The following is a 20784-nucleotide window of genomic DNA, read 5'->3' as shown; positions in this document are numbered from 1 at the left end:
TAGCTCAAAAATATTCCATAGAACTTCTTCTTTCCCAGGTAAGACATAATCAGTTGCAAAGGACTAACTAATTTCTAAATGTACAAGGCTTAAGGATGGCAGAATTTAGAGCTGTAAACAATTTTAATGATCATCTGCATTTTAGACCCAGGATCATAGACCTAGAGCTAGAACAGACCATTTAGTTAAACATTTTCCTTTCAGAGGTGAGGTGACTGGATCCTAGGGGGATTAAGTGATTTGTCCAGGCTCCCACTGATATGAAGTATCAACAGTAAAATTTGAACCCATGGCCTCTGACTCCCAAGCCAGTGCCTGTTCTCCTGGACCCCAGTGCCTCCTCTCACGTATATGTTGTCTCTTCTGTTAGACTTCTGGGTTACATCAGTGATGGGGACCAATATAGAACATGCAAAGTCATGAGGGACATAGAAAGAGTCCTGGCCTTAGTCAGTGGACCAGAAGGAAAGAACCAGCCCTGACCTTTACTAGTTACGTCAGCAGTAAAAATGAAGATGACGATCCTTGCAATACATGCCACAGGAGGACTTGAGTTTCCTCACAAGAGGCTTGGCCTGCATGATCTCTGAGGTCCCCTTGGACTCTGAATCCTCGGATATTGTGACACCAGAGGCCAAAGGGAGCTGGCCACAGAAATCATTAATGAAGCCAAGGATAACCCATGACAACCAACAAATCAAACCCAGCCATGAGCAGACCTGTGTGGCAATGGCTTTTGCAGTTTTCCTGTTGTCCCCAGTTATAAGAACCACATCCACACCCATGCTTTTGAGAGTATGGACGGCCAGTGCTGCTTCCTGCTTGACAGAATCTGCTATGGCCAGCATCCCACAGAGCACACCTGGGAAGAAAAGAGCCTTTGTTAAATAACTACAGAAAGTGAAGCCAAACAAAACCAGAGAAGACAAAAATGGGTCTGTTGTCTCATTCCCTCCCATCACTTCCTAAAGAATATGCAGGTGTCTCCAAAGTTTTGGGGTCATTTTAAGCTTGAATACCTTATTAAGAGTTTTTAAAATAGTTTTTAATAGCTTTAAGTCTTTGAAGGTATTTTGTATTTCCTCAGAATAGATTTTTATGTGATATTTTTGTAAATGAAAATAGTGGCAGGCATGGATGTTCCTCTGATTCATGTTTGGCCAACAATATTGCCCAAAGCAAATAGCCACACTATGATAGTAGCTTCACTTCTCTATCCAAAGAAAATTATCTTCTATTACAGAAAAGCAATAAGTTTTCAGTCAGTCAATCATTGGTCATTAATTAAGTGCCTGCTATGTGTTAGGCAGTGTGCTAAGAAACAACACTAGAGAAACAAAGAAAAAAAATAGTCATTCCCTTCAAGGAGCTTATAATCTAATGGAGAAGAAAACATCCAAACAGACTATGTAAAAGATCAATAGGAAATAATGAACCAAGGGAAGGCACTAGAATTAAGAAGGCTTCAGAAAGGCTTCCAGTAAAAGATGGGATTTTAGTAAAGGATATAAGGAGTAGCTCAGTGGAGGTACTAGAAAAAGAACAGCCTTCCAAGCATGGAACATCTCTAGCTATATACACACCAGCTTACACATTTATACATTCCTAGTCCATTTTTCCAATCCTAGACTTCCATTAAGACCCAGCTCAGGTAGTATCTCCTCCAGGAGGCATTTCCTGATTCTCTCTTCTTTCCAGTCTGGTCGCTGATGCTATCAATTCTAAGCTTGCCTTCTATCTACTCTGTATTTACCTGGCATGTTCTGATTTTGGTGTGCTGTCTTCCCAACTAGACTGTAAGCTCCCCAAGGAAAAGAACTGTTTTCCTTTTTTTTTTTATATATATCTCTAGCGCTTTGTACAGTATTTAGCTCATACAGAAAGTACTTAATAAATGCTTGTTGATTGTCTGACTGAAGAAAAATTGGAGAGGCATAAATGGAATGACTGAATTGGATATAGAGGTTAAGGAATTGGGAATAGGGGGAAGGAAATTCAAAGAGCAGTGCTTCTCTAATTGTGTGGAACAGAAACAATAATGGTTTCACCAGACAGGTAAGAAGATGATATTTAATGGTGCATGGAATAATTTGAACAAAGAAAGGGCATTAGAACAAGGGGGAAAGAGCAAAATGGAATAAATGGGAAAATATTTATTTGGCTAAAATAAATGGAAAATGGGTGAGTAAAAGGAACAAATATAGACTAGTAACAGTTAGAGAGTTAACATTGTAAGACATAAAGAAAGTGGAAACTAGTACATAGTTTTAAGGAAAAGAAATTCAGAGAAGTGTCCTGACAAGGCAATTCTAGAGGAAAGCTTTGAGAAAAGAAAAAAGAGGACATAGCATGAGAAATAAAAAGAATATTAAACAACTTTGAAAGAAAAAGGATAAGTTATAATCTGCATGTTAAATTTTAAGTATAAGGTATAAGCTTACTTCATAAAATATATATACTCCTACAGGGTCCTACAGAAAATCAATTTTTTGTAAACCAAATCATTAAATGTCCTATGGGAGTTTACTATTTAAAGGATTTTTGCAATAAACATATTATAGGAGCAAAGGATTTTTACTTTAAAAATCTAAGTCTATATATATATATGGCTCTTTTGAAGCAATCATCAATCACAAGCTATGATAATAATATGGTGCAAGTTTTTGGAAGCTGGGTATAATTAGATGAAAGAAAAAGAGAGGGAATCAAAGGTTTAAAAATAGGATGACCAATGTCTCTGAAACAGAAATTTTACTATGGCAATAAAGGATACAAGGGAGGAAATGAGGTTAGTTTTTCAGAATAGGAAAATACTATAGTTGCTGTTTAACTATATTTAGAACTACTTAAAAAATAGAGAGGCCAAATAATAGATCAGACTAGCTATATGACAAACTGAAGCAAACAAATACTGTGGTATAACATGTAATAGATCAAAAGTCCCTAGCTAATGGGGTAAGGGCTTGTTTGATCACTATTTGTCATAAATTGCTGGCAAATATGGAAGTAAGTCTTGCAGAAATTAATTTTGGGCAGAGTAACACCTAATGCCCTAAGCCATGACAACAAGAGCCATTCCCCAAATGATAGGTTGGCAAAGGATACAAATAAGCTGTGTTAAAGGACTAAATCCAAATCATTAAAAGCTATTTGAAGAAAATCCTTCAAATAAAAATAGAAAAATGCACATTCAAGCAACTCTCAGGTTAACCATAAAACTGGCAAAGATGAGAAAAAATGAAAATCATGTCGGGGCTACACAAAAACAGGTAGAGCTTTGAACTGGTTCTATGACTTGGGAAAGTAACTTAGAATTATATTCAAAAAGCTGTGAACTGTGTATACTCTTTGACCAAGTAATACCACTAATAGGCCTATACCACAAAGAGATTAAGAAAGGGAAAGAACTCATATGTACAAAAATATTTATAGAAATTCCTTTCTGTTGTAGTAAAAACTAGTAAAACTGGTCTCCATCAATTGGGCAATAGTTGAACAAATTATGGTATGTGAACGTAATGGAATATTATTGGCCCATAAGAAATAAAATGTATAGTTTAAGAGAAACCTGGGAAGACTAAAATAATTCATATTGTAGTGAACAGAACTTTTTATGGACTCAAAAGCTTTTATTAAATAAAAAATGAGTTATAGAATCAAATGAAAAATGGAATTCATGTTGTTGCAGGAAGTACCTTTAGTGCCAATCACATAGCCAAATAAAGCTATATACAGGTAAGATGTTTTCTCAGTTTGAATTTTCTGATCCTGAAAGAAGTTTGTACTTTGCTTCAAACATTCCCATATGAGTTGCATATAGGTTTTCTCCTAACCTGATTTTGATGATGACCAGGGTGCACTGGATGCTTATAGTTACACAATGATATAAATAGATACAACACTCTAAAGACAGATACATTTTAAAGATTTAAGACTTTGATCAATGTAATAACAATCATGATTTCAGAGAACTTTGATGAATCATGCTACCCACTTCAGAACAGAGAAGTGATGGAATCAGAACAGAGAATGAGATAAACTTTTGGACATGGCCAACATAGGAATGTGTTTTGCTCAACTATGAATATCGGTTACAAGTACTTTTTGTTTGTTTATTTGTTTTTCAATTGGTCATAGTTATTCTATGACTGAGAAAATCCTATGGGCTGAGAAAATAAATATGTGTTAATTGAAAATTAAATAAAATACAAGTTCAAAACAAGGATGAATTTTTGGCACTTACAACATGGGAGACTGGGCTACTGCTTCAACCAAAACATTCAGTAAGGAAGCGATTAGAGAATTTTGGTAGTGGGAATGGGAACAGATAAATACGGCATGCACAAGCAATGGACTATGCAGTTGACTGATAAAATGACTTACCATCAATAGCTACTAATATTGCCGTTTGCCCTTTCATTTCATGGTCTGTCATCGCATCACTGACATCAGCGGATATTGTTAACCCATTCCGTCGCATCCATTCCCGGTTTCCAATCAGTACGGAATAGGTGTGAGGCACTGCTGAACCTGTTCGATAGACCCTATGTTGAGTCATCAGATACAAACATGCCCAGTCTGTACTGCCAGAGAGGGCTAAAAAACAAGAAGCAACATTTCGTGTACTGACCTAACTACAAAAACCCTCACATGTCACTTCCCTGGAAAAGAGCTGTTAATTTCCATCCCTTTATTTCCCCACAATAATATTGCTCCTAATAAGGTTAAAAAAGAAAACGTAATGTGTAAAATATACACTTTACAGGTATGCATCAGGCTGAAACTTCTGGCAATACAAGGTACATTCATGCAAAGATACTAACAGGGCCCAGGGATTGCCTTTTGCTTCTTTTCATAGCCCTAGGACTTAGCTTAGCACAATGCCTAGCACTTTGTGGGCACTTAATAAATGTTTTCCAATTGACTGATTATTTCTTGTAATATTTTGTAGTTCAAATTCTATCTCAGACATTGATTAGCTATGTGATCCTAGACAAGTCACTAAATCTTCCTCAGTCTCCTTTTCCTCATTTGTAAAATGGGGGAAATAATACCTCCTTTACAAGGTTGCCAAGAGGATTAAATGAGATATGAAGAACTCAGCAAACATTAAAAGGATATATAAATGATCCTATTAACGATGACTAACTAATATCTTTCCTCTGTCTCTATCAATGATGGCCAGTTCTTTTACTGAAGAGGTTCTTACAGTCTGGCAAAATTCACAGACTTCTTCCTCAGAATAATATCTTTAAATTCATAAAATAAAGTACATGGGATTGTAAAGGAAACTGAATATAATGAGACACAGTTGTCTCAACTTTTTAAAAAATAAAACAAGTTCAGAGACCCCATGTTAATTATCTCTGTTACTATCATGTCTATTGACTTTCTTAATACCAAATGTGATGATTTTCCCCCCAAAATTGTAATTTAGTCTATCTTGGTATAGGTTTCCCCTAAGGAATCATTAGTAAACCATCACATACATACCCTATGATCCTTCTCTACTGGTACCTGTATAACTTCATTGCTTTGGAGTAATTTCTATTATTTAATCTCCATGTCCCCTAGCAAATGCTTGTTGAATTTAATTGAATTCATCATCATGCCAGTCTCTGAAGTGATAGTTTTCATGGGCAGTTATTTCAGTTATTATTAGGACCATTTCCATTAGTTTCCCTAGAAAGGTCCACCTGGAGCTCTATTTTTGCCACAGGAGATCTAGTTATACACAGTGATTAATGTTATAATCTCAGGCTTCTGACCCATCCAGAGCAGGCATAAAATGGTCATGAATTTAGGGTACTTGCTTGTTTCTACATATTCAAACTAGAGATGCCCGAGTCTTCAGTTGCCAACTTTCTACTGGTCAGTGGTAACAACAGCTAAGCGGTTAAAGCTATCCTCTTATGCTAGATTTGGATAATCTGTGCTTAATAAATGCTTGTTTGAATTGAATCACATTATGAATGTCACTTAAAACAAGGTTAGGAAGATAGCTTACTTGGTCATAATGAAGTGCCATAAGCAATGGCAGGGTCTCACAAAGTAGTTGAATTAGTACTTTACCTTGAAAAGTCATCTTTAATAGGATACTTAATAGAATAGGCACTACATGTGAACTTAGGGGAAAAGTATTCATTATAATTTGAATATTACAAGGGATCTATGTTTTATCAAATTAGGGATTTCCCCCCATGGTGCAGACCAGATTTTGAATCTTGACTCTGTTAATTACTAATTTTGTGATGTTGGACAAGTCATTTCTTTTTTTAAAAAATTAATTTATTTAGAATATTTTCCATGGTTACATGATTCATGTTCTTTCCCTCCCTTCTTTCCTCCCCCCTCCCTGACCTGATGAGCAATTCCACTGGATTTTATATGTATCATTGTTCAAAACCTATTTCCATATTATTAATATTTGCAATAGAGTGATCATTTAAAGTCAAAATCCCCAATCATATACCTAATGAACCACATGATTGATCATATGTTTTTCTTTTGTGTTTCTACTCCCACAGTTCTTTCTCTGAATGTGGATAGCACTCTTTCTCATAATTCCCTCAGGATTGTTGGACAAGTCATTTCACTTGGTTAGGTCTCTACTTATTCATTTATAAAATTAGATTGTTGGGCTAACTTGAATTGTACTGACACCTTAAGGATCACCTATGAGTGGAATACAGTCTGTCTATAAGTTCTCTCTCGTTTTCTTAGTGTGACCTGCTAATCTACTTTTTGCCTAACAAGGGTTCACCCAAAATGCTGAGAGCTTCCCTCTCATCATTTTCAGATATTGAGGATACCACTCTGTCTATCATTTATCCTTCCTTCCCTCAATATGTTCAGTTTGCCATCTTTTTAGCATACATTTGTAATGGTAGAAATTTTAGGCTTCTGCGAGAGGTTATGAGCAATTGTAATGGTTAAAAATGTGTCTACAGGATTTATGTAATATTGAACAATGGCCGCCAAGGAATTTACTTATGAAATTCCTAAAATGAAGCACTCAAGTCAGAATGGAGTTTATGGAGGTTTAATCACACTGGGAGTAGGGAAAGGAGAGGGAAGAAGTAGAGAAGAGAAAAGGGAAAGGGGCTACTCAACCTCTGACCAAGACAGAGTGAGTTCTAGGCCCAAAGGGCCAAGGTGGAAAGAATCAGTCCTTAACTCACGTGAGTGATCTGAAGGAAAGCTGTCTGCAGGCGTCCTCCCTGTCCAAGAGAGAGAAAAAGGGGAGAGATTGGAATAATTAAATTTTGATCTAGGCTGCAGCCCTTACTCAATCCTGTTAGGACTGAGTAGGGTGGAGATTGATTCCAAGTATCTCCATTGTATCAATTCTAAAATCAATCATGACTCAAAGAAATTCCTGTTCTATGCTTAAGCATAGGTCAAAGTCCTTTCCATTGTTCAGCAAAAGGTTTCTGTCCTAAAGTAATCTTAAGAAGGGAGGAGGGGGAAACTCTCATGCCAAAGGGGTTCACATTCCAATAGCCAAGACCCACTATCAATAGGGAATTTTTCAAGTATGAAATTTCCCAATGGTGAAATTTCCAACATTTATAAGTCTAAGAAATTTTGAGGTTTACACATTCATTTGATGATACTGCTCGTTTTTTTTCTTTAAACTGTTGCATTATGACTATGTTGATTGCAGCTTATTTCAAAGAACGTGATTTAAAAAGGGAAAAAAAACCCTGAAAGAAATTCCTAGAGCATTATGAAGCATTATTACAACTTCTTGAGATTCTCTTGTCAAGAAGAGTTATTGACTCATGACCTAAGAACCCTTTGTTACACTGCACTAGTTCTAGTACTAAGCCTAGCGGGCTTTTCCTGCCTTCATCTGTCTGTTTCTTCACATTTTACCTTATATTCATCAGAGGGAGGAGAACAGAAGGGAAAATGCGTAAACACTTGAGTGTAATTAAGCAAAATTGGTGTTAAAAATAATGACAGAAATAAGGCTTGGAGGTTAGGAGGAAAGGGATTATTTTACCGGCATGTATAAGCAATAGTGTTAAAAGATCTTTAACATCAATCTGGTTGCAGGAATGCTATATGTGTGTGAATTTCAGCATGCCACAGATTCAATAGAATTAAAACCCACAGGGCATTAAAATGTGCATAATACAATCACCTATCATGGTCTGGAAAAATGACACATAGTTCCCTCCTCTGCATGGAGGAGCAGGGAACTCTAATTGTAGGACACAGTATTCACTGTCAGAGGTCATTCGTTGGGCTATTGTGCTTAACTTCCCTTCTTTGTTATAGCAGAGGAAGTTCTATGGTGGCGATTAAGGGGTATTTAATGGAAAATGACTGGTATACAAAACAAAGAGTACCAATAAAACTCAAGCCATCTCATGATCCTCTAATTAATCTATCTCTGCATAGATATAGAAATAGGTATATCTATATCTACATAAAGATAAACACAGATATAGATTTACATAGTTTGGAGAGTCTTAATTTATTTATATTTATTACATAAATATGTCATACTTATTAACATATACAATGTACATATTTATTAGTATAAGCAAGCTGAAGCATGCTATCTGTGTTTAAGAAGTAGCATAAAACATGAAAAAGGTCGAGCATAATTAAAAAGATGATGGGCCATTTGTGCTTCAAGAGAGAGGCAGGAGAAGGACAGATGGAGGGGTTTCTCTGAGACTGTTGCAGAGTGGCTAAGTCTTTAGCATGCAGGGTCGCTCCTCTTTGGGAATAGTTATATAATAATAATATCACAGGTCTAAAGCTAGAACATAACAAGGACCATAAAGTCTAACTTCCTTATTTTACAGATGAAAAAGACCTAGAGGTGGAGAGAGAGAGAGAGAGAGAGTAAATTAATTTACCCAAATGTCACCCAGGTAGGAAGCAAACCTTTTTTTTAAATTTAAACTCAGGTCCTTGACTTCCCTGTGCCAGGCTTTCTCCCTAAGCCATGCAAGCTAGGGCTTCCAGATGCATCAGTAGGGGGAGTATACACACTGATGAAATTACCATTCTCCAGAAGTACCAAAGAAAAGTGTAATACTCTTATCCCCCATTACCACTGAACATTGTGTGGATTAGAAGAGGCTTTTGTATGTGACTTGGCTGCGGATCACACCTACTCATGTGCACACCTTTTTCCAGGCTAAGGAGGAAATCACAACAGAAATACTTGGCAATGCTGCCTCTGTGGTCTGGCACAATTCCATTTTTACCCAGTCAAGTTCTGATTATTGATGTTTCCCCAGAGCCAAAGGCAATGATCAATGAAACCTTTTTTTGTGGGAAGACTGCCAACACCATTCAGATGACTACTCCATTCATTTAAAGGGTCTTCACTTTGGGCCAAGATGGCTTCAACATTGCTGACTTTACAGCCAATTCCACACCCAGGGACAGCTTGGAAGTCCGTGCAGTACCCTAGGGTTTCAGCTCCAAGTTCCTGTGAATGAAGGACAAGATGCAGAATAGGAAACAGAGTCAAGAGGATAGAAGTGATGAAGGGAGAAATAAGAATGAAAGGGAGAAAGGAGGAAAATGTGAATGGGGGAGGGAAGGACAAAAAAGAAAGTGTTAGAGAAAGAAAGAGAGACACAGAAAGACTAATTAACTATTATTTCAGTTTTTTCTTTCATTGTTGCCAATTCATTGCCTCCACTCATACTGTACTTTACCTTCACTGTGCCCTGGTCTAGTTCTGCAGGTTGATATTGTTTCAAACTGTCAAGTTCAGATTCTGATGCCTCCTATATGAAGCTTATCCTTGACAGGTACAAATGATTTCTCCTCCCTCAGAAGGATTCTCCCCTCTTATATTATATTTTGCATGTTTCCTGTACATTTACTCTATTTTTGTTTTCATTTATAATTATTTATGTTCCTATCTCCTTCAAAAGAAATTTTGATGAGTTAAGTAGTCCAGTATCCTGCCCAACTGCCAATAGTGGATTAATTCTCGAGCTAAAGAAAGAAGACAAGAGCAAATAATTTAAGAGAATCAAAGGGAAAATGATATTTCTATGCTTAGAAACCCTTTACAAAAAGTTCTAGCCTTCAGTCTTGCATCTTCTGTATCTATTGAACATCTTGAATTAGATGTCCCATAGCAACCTCAAAATCAATATGTACAAAACTGAACGTATGATCCTTCTCCCCAGGCCCTCTTCTCTTCCAAATTTCCTTACAGATATAAAGGGCACTACTCTCCTCCCAGTCACTCAGGCCATAGTCAATCTGTTGCCAAGTTCTGTCATTTCTCCCTGTATCATCTCTCATTTACACTCTCCTCTCCTCTGACAGCCACCACCCTCATGCAGGCCCTTATCACATTAAGCCAGGACTATAATGGTTGCCTGCAGGGGGATCCTCTCACCCCAAACTGGTCCCTACTCTAGTCTATCCTCTACTCAGCTATCAAACTGAGGTTCCCAAAGCACTTTGCTTCTGCCTCTAGTCCCCATTCAATGAACTCCAGCAGCTCCCTATCACCTCTAATATCATACAGAAAACCCTCTGTGATAGGGTCCCCAAGCATAGGGGCCCCTAGTAAAGGATCCATAATGCATTGAATATACCTGAATGACCTAGGGCTGAACCTAGGATAGATCTATGTACTATATCCCTGGAAACTCTAGCAGAAGAGATGTCATCTTGTATATGTTTTCATGTATCTAATAGATACCCCTAAATTCTCCAATCACAGAACAGATCAGTACCATGACAGGATGCATTGTTCTCCTCAAGACTCTCTGTTTCTCATTACATGTTTGGGGAGCAACCCAGATGCCTATAAATATCATCACTCCCCTCAATAAAGCCATCATTGTTTGTCACTAGCATCTTTGGTCCATGTCATTGATCACCATCAGCCCTCCTGGATCTGCCTACATTCTTACCCTTTGGGGCCCTCAAACAGGTGGTCCCTAGTGGTCTCTTACACCTCTGTTTGATTTTCAAAACCTTCCAGACCCTATCTCCTTTCTACCTTTCAGATTTTTTATACCTGACTCTCTTCCACATAATCACAGAAAGAACCAAGGACACTGGCCTCCTGCTTGTGCCTTGCACAAGACACTCTGTCTCTCCACTCCAGGCATTTTCAGTAATTGCTCTCTTGTGCCTCAAACTATCTCCCTTTTAGTCTCTGTGTCCTGGCCTTCCTGGCTTCGTGAGGTCCCACCTTCTGCAAGAAGCCTTTCCTGATCCCTATTCCTTGGAATCCTTCCCTTTCTATATCCTGTTTGTATCTAGCTGTTTCCATGTCATTTCCCTCCTCAGAATGTGAGTTCCTAGAAGGCAGGGACCATGTTTTTGCCTTTCTTTGTATCTCCAGAGCTTAACACAGTGCCTGGCACAGAGCAGGCACTTAATAACTGCTTGGTGATTTGACATAAGGAATAGAATGAGACTCCCTAAGGAAGATTAAGCTTCCTTGCCTCCCTTACTTCATGCTGCTAAACCTTTTTAAATCTTTCATCTTTATCATTTTTCTCTCCTTCTTTGCTCAGAGAACAGTTTGTCCTTTTCTTTGCCACAACCAATAAGTTAACCCCTTTACTCAAACCCTTTATTCTATCCTTTCCCTTCTCCAAGAGCTTGATCCATTGTTCATCCTTTCTTGTTCTCTCAACCTAAGTTTCTCTATCTCCTGGCTCCTATCCCTTAAAAATATGCTTGCCTCTCCCCCTATATTTAAAAATGGATATTCTCTTGATCCTGTCAGCTTTTCAGCTTAATACAATGGAAAGAATGCTACTCTGAGGAACTCAATTTAAAACCAGGCTTTGTCCCTTACCATCTAGTGTATGTAATCTTTTAAAAGCCATTTAATCTACTTGGCTTCAGAATTCTATTTTCTAAAATGGGAAACAAAGGCTGACTGGATAGTCTTTAGAGTCTCATCTAACTCTAAATCTATGATACTATGATAATAAAAAAAATTGGGGGTGGGAGGAGATCAAGAGATACCTAAAACTGTCAATAGCTTCCACAAAGGTCTTCCTGACATGCCTCATTGGAGGCATGGCAGTGACCATGGGATGTCAAAGGCCATGTCAGCAGATCATCAACTCTTGGGAAAAGTTGTGAGGACAATCTACAGATAGACTGCATTTGCTGTCTAAAGTCTTGTCTAAGTAAACACAGAAAGAGGCTCATCTCCTGGAGTTTGGTCACTGGTGCTTAATTTTTTGGTTGTGGTGATTCAAGAAATAGACAAAAATTCAAACTGGTCTGAAGTAGTAGGTGGTTCCTCTCACTTTTGAGGTGACAAAAACAGAAAAGATGGCAGCAATTATTAAACAAACATATCACCATGAAAATAAATTAAGCTTATTTGATAGCATTCTCCTTAAGTCAGTATATAATTTGATACCTAGAGGTTTCAATGCAAAGATAAATGTGAAGAAGAATGTAAAAAAAAGAAGTTGAAAAATATAATCTAGGGTTAGGAAATGAGAGAAATAAAAGCCTTGTACCCTATTCGGCAGCTTCGTGCCAATAGAACACTTTTTTTTTAATTGCGATATAGCAAAAATAATCACAAAAAATGAAGTTTCTGCAAAAGCCAATTTTTAAAAGCCCTGATGTTCTTTAAATGATGCTATATGGTTATATTTCATGGAATACTACCATTTCAGAATAACTAAAATGCAGATGAACTAAAGGGCACTGGAAAGCTGGCCTATGAGCATAAACATAAAAAGACTGCAACATAACCCTAGCAATGGTTGGCATGGTTGGAATGGTAAGAAAGGTATCTTCAGGGATGTGTCTGCCTAGAAAAGGCGGCAAGACCAATCACGTAGAAAGAACAGGAAGGCAACAGATGAACAGCCTTGGGACTTCCCTGACATCCAAAAAATATTAAAAGAAGCTGAGGAAGGCTTCAGGTAAACTAAGTAGACAATAGATAGAGGATTTATGAAAGCAGATGGCCAAATGTAACGAAAGATGAGAGAGAGTGAATGGGCCTTGAGTTGAATCTATAGGACTGCTTATATTCAAGAGATAATGCATAGTGCTTAGCATAGGGTCTAACAAATAGTCGGTGTTACCATTCAGTAGTTTTTCACTGATGTCCAACTCTTCATGACCCCATTTAGGGCTTTCTTAGCAAAGATATTGGAGTGTTTTGGCTATTTCCTTTTCTACAGATAAGGAAACTGAAGCAAACATTGGCCTGACTTATCCAGGGTCACCTGGTTGCTGTAAGTGTCTGAGGCCAGATCTGAACTTGGGATGAGGAATCTTCTTGACTCTAGGCCCTGCACTCTCTCTACCTTCCTTCACAGATGCCTTACCAGGTTTTTTTAAAGTTTGTTTTTTTTATTAAAGGTAATTAGGTGGCATAATGGACAGAACATTGGACTTACGAGTCAGAACAACCTGAGTTCAGGTTTGGACTTAATACTCTAACTATATGACCATGGCCAAGTCACTTACCTTATGTCCACCTCAATTTTCTCAACTATAAAATAGAAATAATAATAACACCTACCCACAAGGCTTTTATGAGGATCAAGTTAACAGTGAAGTGCTTAGCATAATGCCTGGCACATCGTAGGCACTTAATAAATGCTTGTTCCTTCCCTCTTCCCTTCTCTTTGAGAATTTTTTTGACTATGTAAAATAATACATCAAAAGAAAACAGAAAATAAGTGTTAATCTACATACATGTCAGAAAACTGAAAAACAAGTTAAATAAATATTCTGAATGAATGAGCTTCCACACAAGTAAGATTTTACAGTGTTTCCTGTTAAATTGCCCAGGTTCATTTTTATTTATTGTTCATATTCATTTAGCTGCTCCAAGTGTCTCAGGCCAATGTCTTGGTGAGACCTACTATCTTTACTCTCATGGTCAAAATGTGAGAAAGAAAAAAAAACAATAGGGCCTCCCAGTCAAAAGAAATATATGTGGTTGAATCAGTGCCAAGGCTGAAAATCTTAAGATGAATAGCTTCTAATTCTTATCTGCCAAAAATACCTTTAGCAAATTTTATAGGGTCTTCTCTGTTACCTTTGTGACCAGTGGCAATGCGCTCTGTGGTTGGCAGGAGGCACACCCCATGATGAGACTCCAGCTCCATGAGGGAATCATACAGTCACTGCCCTTGGTCATATAATGTGAGAGACACGTAGCTGAGGTGCCAGGAAGCCGCACATACCCAGGCACAGAGGTTGAGAGAACAGGACAGGTGCTGGACATTTTATAATCTGTGCACCTACCTCTTTGCAGTACTTGGTGACAGCCACCCCCAGGGGATGCTCGCTGCTGGCTTCAGCTGTGCCAACCACAGCCAGAACCTTCCTCAGTGGCAGGGAAACCATGTCCACCAATAGAAGAACTCTCATGACTCTGGGGACACCATACGTAATGGTTCCAGTTTTGTCAAACATCACCGTCTTGATCTGTCAGAAACAAACAGCGTTGGAATGATGCTAACTGAGAGTCATTGTGACGGGGGAGAAAGTGATCATTTGGAATCAGGGCCCTAGGACCAAGTTCTGCCTCTGCTTTTGTGTGTGTGTGACCTTTTGTGAAGCTGTGTGACCTGGTGAATCATGTAGCTATTCTAGCTGACAATCTATAAGATGCGGGGTGGGCTAGACAGCCTCTAAAGACCCTTCCAGTTAATTCTGAATCTATGATCAATTTTATATATATATATATATATATATATATATGTATATATATATATATATATATATATATATATGTAATGTAATGTATATGCCAGAATCAAAGGAGGATTAGATTAGAAGGAGCATTCAGAGGCATGTCATCCAGATCCCGGTCTCTTGGTAGAACTAGCAATACTGAATTCATCTCAGAGAAAAAGGAGTCAATGCCATTTAAAAGACCTACAAAGAAAAAAGATTTTACACTTCCCTTTAAAAACTAACCTTACTATCAAAAATGTATACCTATGTCTGAGCAGCAAAGTCAGGATGAAGCATAAGCAAGGTTGTCTAGGATGCAACATACAAGTAGTGTCTTGAAGGACACCAATGTGTCACTTTTTGTACAAAAACATAATTCTGACACCAGAAAAATTCTGATTTATGGCATATATTTATTTTGTGATAAACCAAGCTACATGTTTGTAATATCTCAGAGGTAGATGGGGCTACAGAGGCCATCTAACCAAACCTGTACACATACCTGAACAAGAATCTGCTCTATAACATCCCCCAGCCTTTCCTTGAAGACTTTTAGTCAGAAGGAATCCATTTCCTCTTAAAGCAATCCATTCCACTTTTCAAGAGCTACAACTGATAGAAGTCCTTCCTTTCACTGAGAGGAGATCTGCTTCTCTGAACCTTCTTCCTTTGTCCCTAGTTCTGCCCATTGGGCCCAAGCCCAGAAGATGACTAACATGTTTCCCACATGACAGTCTTCAAACACTTGAAGACAACTCAGGCCCATGCCAAGGCTTCTCTAGGCTAAAAAGTCACAGTTCCTTCAACTGATACATGAGTTCACACCATTCAAGGTTACTCAACATCCTTGTCACTTCCCTCTGGACAATCTACTTATCACTGAACACCCAGAACTGAAAATAATATATACTAAGACTCACCTCCCAGGTTCTAGTCACTCTGGGCTCTTAATATAACTGAAGATCATGCTTGTTCTTTTGAAGTGTCTGAGGACAGATTTGAACTCAGGTCTTCTAGACTCCAGGTCCAAGGTTCTATCCACTGAACCATTTAGTTGCTTCAATGATGCTTTATCATTCTGTGATCTATTATCTTTATCATGACAATACCTGAGGATCCACACCATTCTTTCTGGGGAAGGCAAGCCATTGAGTCCAGTTCCTGCCTCTAAAGTAAGGTTCTTTAAATCCAAATCCAGAGTGACTTAAACACATGGTGAGACACCCCAGGGACAATGAGCACACTTACCCTGTGAGCCATTTCAAGGGGCTTTCCTCCTTTGATGAGAATACCATTTTGGGCAGCCACCCCTGTTCCAACCATTACTGCTGTTGGTGTAGCCAAGCCCAGTGAACAAGGACAGGCAATACACAATACTGTGATGGAAGTTTGGAATGCAAACCGAATGATCACTTCTGCCTGGGAGATATGTTTGTTAGCATTCTGAAAAGTGAAGAAAAGAAAAAGTAGATTGAGGCTTATAAGAGGGCTCACAAACTTCTGAAACTGCAAGAGAATACTGAAGGAGCAGACCCCTAATCTTGTTCTGCGCTGGAATTCAGGGAAATTATATTCTAATTTTGCTCTTTCCTGACTGAGTAGTTTCAGGTGAATCATTTAATTGGTTCATAGTTCATTTTTCCTATATGAAAAAGTTTAATATTCTGATTTTCCTCAAAGAAATGCTATGGGGGAAAACCTTGTTAATGAAAGAATGTTCTATGCTATAATTCAAAAAGTCTGAAGTATATTTTAAAAGAATGTTTTATGCTGCAACTCAAAAACTTAGAAATCTACTTTTTTAAAAATCCAAAACATGTGCAGTAGTAATTTGTGATTTCACATGTAGTATTCTTTTTCAGTTCTTTGATCAGGAATTATTCATGTTCATTAATTTTCAAGTTCATAATAATAAAAAGGAAAATTTAATTTTAAAAGTGAGTTATCCATCCACTAATGCTTTATGGCAATATGAGTATTTTAATAGGAATTGAAAGTCACTGGATTGGGTTGGCTTGTTTTCTAGTGTTCAAGTAGAAATATTTCTTTCACTCAAGACCTAATAAAAAGCACCTTTCCTGAATGTTGTATTGTAACACTGATATTATAACATAATTTCCCATTTCTTCCCCTACTTCACTAGATAAATCGTAAGTATGGGCTCCATTTATAAAAGCTGATAGGGACAGGGACAGGACCAGTGACTCTATTATTAGCAGAGGGAATTCCCAGGTGAGGAACTTTCTGCCAATGCAGGCTAGTTGGTACCTTTTTCTGCAACCTACAACTGTAGATGGTCTAGAGCAAAGGAGTCAAACATTCAGCCCACTGGCTGAAACACTCCAGCCCAACCAGATTTAAATGTCACTGGGAAATGTTTAACAAAATAAATAAAAATACAATAAAACATAATGTTATTATGTGGTTTTCTAAATCAACATGCAGCTGAAGTTATCTTCCTTATGTACTGTTAAGTGGCCTCTATTTCTATCTGAGTTTTACTCTACTTGCCTAGAACTATAGGAAGTTAAGATTTGCCCAGGGACACACAGCATGGAAAGGACTTGAACACACACGACTTCATAGCTTCATTATGTTTTATTGTATTTTTTATTTATTTTGTTAAATATTTCCCAGTGACATTTAAATCTGGTTGGGCTGCTCTTGGAAGTGTTTCAGCCAGTGGGCTGAATGTTTGAATGTTCTTGCTTTTTGCTTTGCTTCAACATGGTAAATACAGAAATATACTTGCATGACTTCACATGTCTAATTGATATCATATTGCTTGTTTTCTTAATCAGTGGGGGAGGAGTGGAAAGGAGAAAGAGAATTTGGAACTCAACATTTTTTAAAAATGAACATTAATTTTTAAAAATTAAACATTTCAGCTTTGGTAAGGTTTTTAAGTTTGTAATTTTAAAAACCAAGCAGTAGGATTCAGACAGGTCTTAAGCAAGTCTAGCCATTTGTATCAAATTCAATGTCCATACCTCTTTGGTACAAATCCACATGTAAGCTCTTAGGATTCAACAGAACCCTGGGAAATAATGTGGAAATCCATCTTGTTAATAATTCTCATAGAGCAAAGTTATGGGATCATACAATACCTCATTTATTAGCTCTTCCATGATTTTGAAGTAAAAAAAAAAAGAAGTCCAAATACAAGATGAGAAAGCATAGAACATCACAAATTCAATAAAGTCAGATATCTAACTTTTTATGTTAGGACAAAAAAATGTTTTGCCTTGTCTCCATCCCATCCTTCCTGGGCCCCCAAAGCCTCAGCTTTTATAAGCAATCAAATTAACTAACTCCAGCTATTAATATGAATTCTTTTAGCAATAATTAGGATATTTGGGTTTATCGAGTACTAGGCTACTGTGCTCACTTGCTTCCACATATTGTATATTTATTCTGTTCCACTGATCAACCTCTCTATTTCTTAACCAATACCAAGTAGTTTTGATAATTCCTGGTTTGTTCTATGGTTTGAGATCTGGCACTTTTAAATCCCTTTTTCCCTCTCCAAAGGAGTATTTGTAATTTGCTTTTATTACTAAAGAAATGCAACTTGGTATCAGAAAAAGCTGTATTTGGATATCTTTCTGTTTCAAGGTAAGTACTCTTTTCAAAGAAAGGCTACATGGAATAGGAAAAGTGGACAGTGCTGACCTAGAGGCCAAGAAGATCTGGGTTTAATTGCCTCCTATAAATACATATATTACTATGTGACCCTGGGAAAGTCACTAATCCTCTTACCACTGTAGGGAATGTCTCTTTTGGAGAGGGGATGTTGACCTGTACTAGTAGGGGGAGTTTTCTTACCTGAGAGCTTCCTAGACAACTAAAATACCAGTTCTATTTTCTATCCCTATTAATTTAAAAATAAGAAACAAAATCTCAATTGTGGCAATACATGTTCCATGAATCCTCTGAGGAAATTAGTGACAGAGAAATAGCATAAAAGGTAGGATGTAGGAAGCCAATATAATCCAGGCATTCAACTTACGGGAAAGTATTTTTGAACAACATCAAAATCGATAAAACCGATTACAATCCATACCACCAATGTCACAGTTGAAATGATGATGATGAATGGGACAAAATACCCACTAAATTTGTCCGCCAGTTGCTGTATGGGTGCCTATGGAAAAAAAAAACACACCAAAACCATTACAACTTATAAACAAAAAGATAAACAATGCTATAAGCATGGAGCAAGAAAGCATAATCATCTCCTTCCTTAATCATTTCATTGCCACATGTAAGAAAACTGATTGGGCTCCCATGAAGTTCTTAAAATAATTTCCAGAGTGAGAATACAATGAAGCCATGTTCAAATGTTCACCAAATCCTCTGGATATTTTCATTACCTTTGACATTTGAGCCTCTTCTACCAATTTCACAATTTGTGCCAATGTGGTATCAGACCCAACATGAGTAGCAGTAATTAGCACTGAGCCATGAGCATTGATTGAACCAGCAATCACTGTGCTCCCTGGTTTCTTAGTAACTGGCATAGCTTCTCCTAGAGAGGAGAAAGGGGAAAAATATTATGGGCTACATTTACCATCAACATTTAGGTGTCCCAGCAAATTCCATGTAATCTCCCAGAAGAGAAGTTCAATCAGTTCTAGCTAACCTGTGATGAGGGACTCATCTGCCATGGTGCTGCCTTCTAGAACTTTTCCATCTACAGGGAACTTTCCCCCAGGTACTACCTTGATCACATCATTCCGCTGAACCAGCTCCATAGGTACTTGCTCCTCCCTGCAACAAATATTACTAACATAAAAAATTGGGAAAATAAAAAGCCCAAGAATTATAGTATAGCAAAAATTGTGCTGGATTTGGAATTAAAAGAATGTAGGTTCAAATTCTAGCTCTGCTGGGTTTTTTGGTTTTTGGTTTTTGGTTTTTTGGTAATTTTAGAAAAATCTCTTCACTCTTCTGGACCTACAGCTCCTCATATTTAAATGGAAGAAGTTGAATTAGATGATCTCTAAGGTTTCTACTAGTTTTAATTCCCACAAACCACATTCTAGAAGTATTTCATATATATTTTCTCATCACTGGGACCATATTCCATTCAAAGTAAATGTTCTTGTTTTGAATGTTTAAACATTTTTTAAGTTAAATTATTGTATTTAAGACAAAGATTCTATTTCCCTTCATCTTCCTTAAGGAAGCAAGAAAAACAAAGTCCCCTGTCATAAACCTGTATAGTCAAGCATAAAAAACTCTTGAATTAGTCATGTCTAAAAAAAAGTCTCAATTAGTACTCTAAGCCCATTACTTCTCTTTCAAGAGATGTGGGTGGCTTATGTCACCATGAATTCTCTGAAGTTATAGTTGTTCATTGTGTTTGTCCAAATACCTAAGATTTTCAATTGATTGTCTTTATAATATTTTTGAAATTGTATAAATTATTCTCCTAGTTCTCATTTCCCTGTGCATCAGTTCATACAAGCCTTCCGTGGGTTCTCTAAAAGGCTTCATAAATCTTTCATCATTTCTTACACACAAGAGTATTCCATCACATACATATATCATAACTTATTCAGCCATTTCCCAATGGATGGACATTCCCTCAGTTTGAAACTGCTACTGTAAGAAAAGCTGCTACAAATATTTTTGTACCCGTGGGATCTTTTCTCCTTTCTTTTATCTCCTGGTTTATGCACCTAAAAATAGTATCAATAGGTCAAAGAATATGTATGCACAGTTTAATAGCTTTTTGGGCATAGTTCCATTAGCAGTGCATTAGTGTATTTGTCTTCCCACACTCCCTTCAGCATTTCCTTTTTTTGTCAACTTTGCCAGTTTGATGTATGTGAAGTAGAGCTCTTCACTGAAGAGGTGTTTTTATTTGTATTTCTCTAATTACTAGTAATTTGGAGTATTTTTTCCATGTTGCTATTGATAGCCAGGATTTCCTTCTTTTTAAATCGCCTTTTCATATACTTTAACCATTTATCAATTATAGAATGTCACTTATTCATTGAAATTTGAATCAATTCCCTATGCATCTTAGAAATGAGACATTTATCAGAAAAACTTGCTGCAAAGATTTTTCCCATTTATCCCCTCTCCTCATTTTAGTTG

At 37.3% G+C, this 20784-nt stretch overlaps 1 protein-coding gene across 4 annotated transcripts in view; it reads right to left on the bottom strand.

Annotated features, from left to right (window-relative positions):
* The window catches only part of ATP7B (ATPase copper transporting beta), a 143239-nt gene that overhangs the window by 12997 nt on the left and 109458 nt on the right, over nucleotides 1-20784 (bottom strand). For 3 of the 4 annotated variants that reach the window (XM_007495392.3, XM_056794808.1, XM_056794807.1), the window contains 9 exons: nucleotides 19322-19449; nucleotides 19053-19207; nucleotides 18689-18823; nucleotides 15928-16122; nucleotides 14245-14427; nucleotides 9289-9457; nucleotides 7182-7220; nucleotides 4384-4530; nucleotides 720-862 (listed from right to left, as the gene is read on the bottom strand). In XM_007495392.3, coding sequence (XP_007495454.2) covers nucleotides 720-862; nucleotides 4384-4530; nucleotides 7182-7220; nucleotides 9289-9457; nucleotides 14245-14427; nucleotides 15928-16122; nucleotides 18689-18823; nucleotides 19053-19207; nucleotides 19322-19449 — 1294 coding nt within the window. The remainder of the gene's footprint in view (nucleotides 1-719; nucleotides 863-4383; nucleotides 4531-7181; nucleotides 7221-9288; nucleotides 9458-14244; nucleotides 14428-15927; nucleotides 16123-18688; nucleotides 18824-19052; nucleotides 19208-19321; nucleotides 19450-20784) is intronic. The other variant, XM_056794809.1, reaches the window with a different exon arrangement.

Source organism: Monodelphis domestica, chromosome 4, assembly GCF_027887165.1.
Source record: "Monodelphis domestica isolate mMonDom1 chromosome 4, mMonDom1.pri, whole genome shotgun sequence".
Taxonomy (NCBI): Eukaryota; Metazoa; Chordata; class Mammalia; order Didelphimorphia; family Didelphidae; genus Monodelphis; species Monodelphis domestica.
This window is presented reverse-complemented; position numbering and strand designations above follow the sequence as displayed.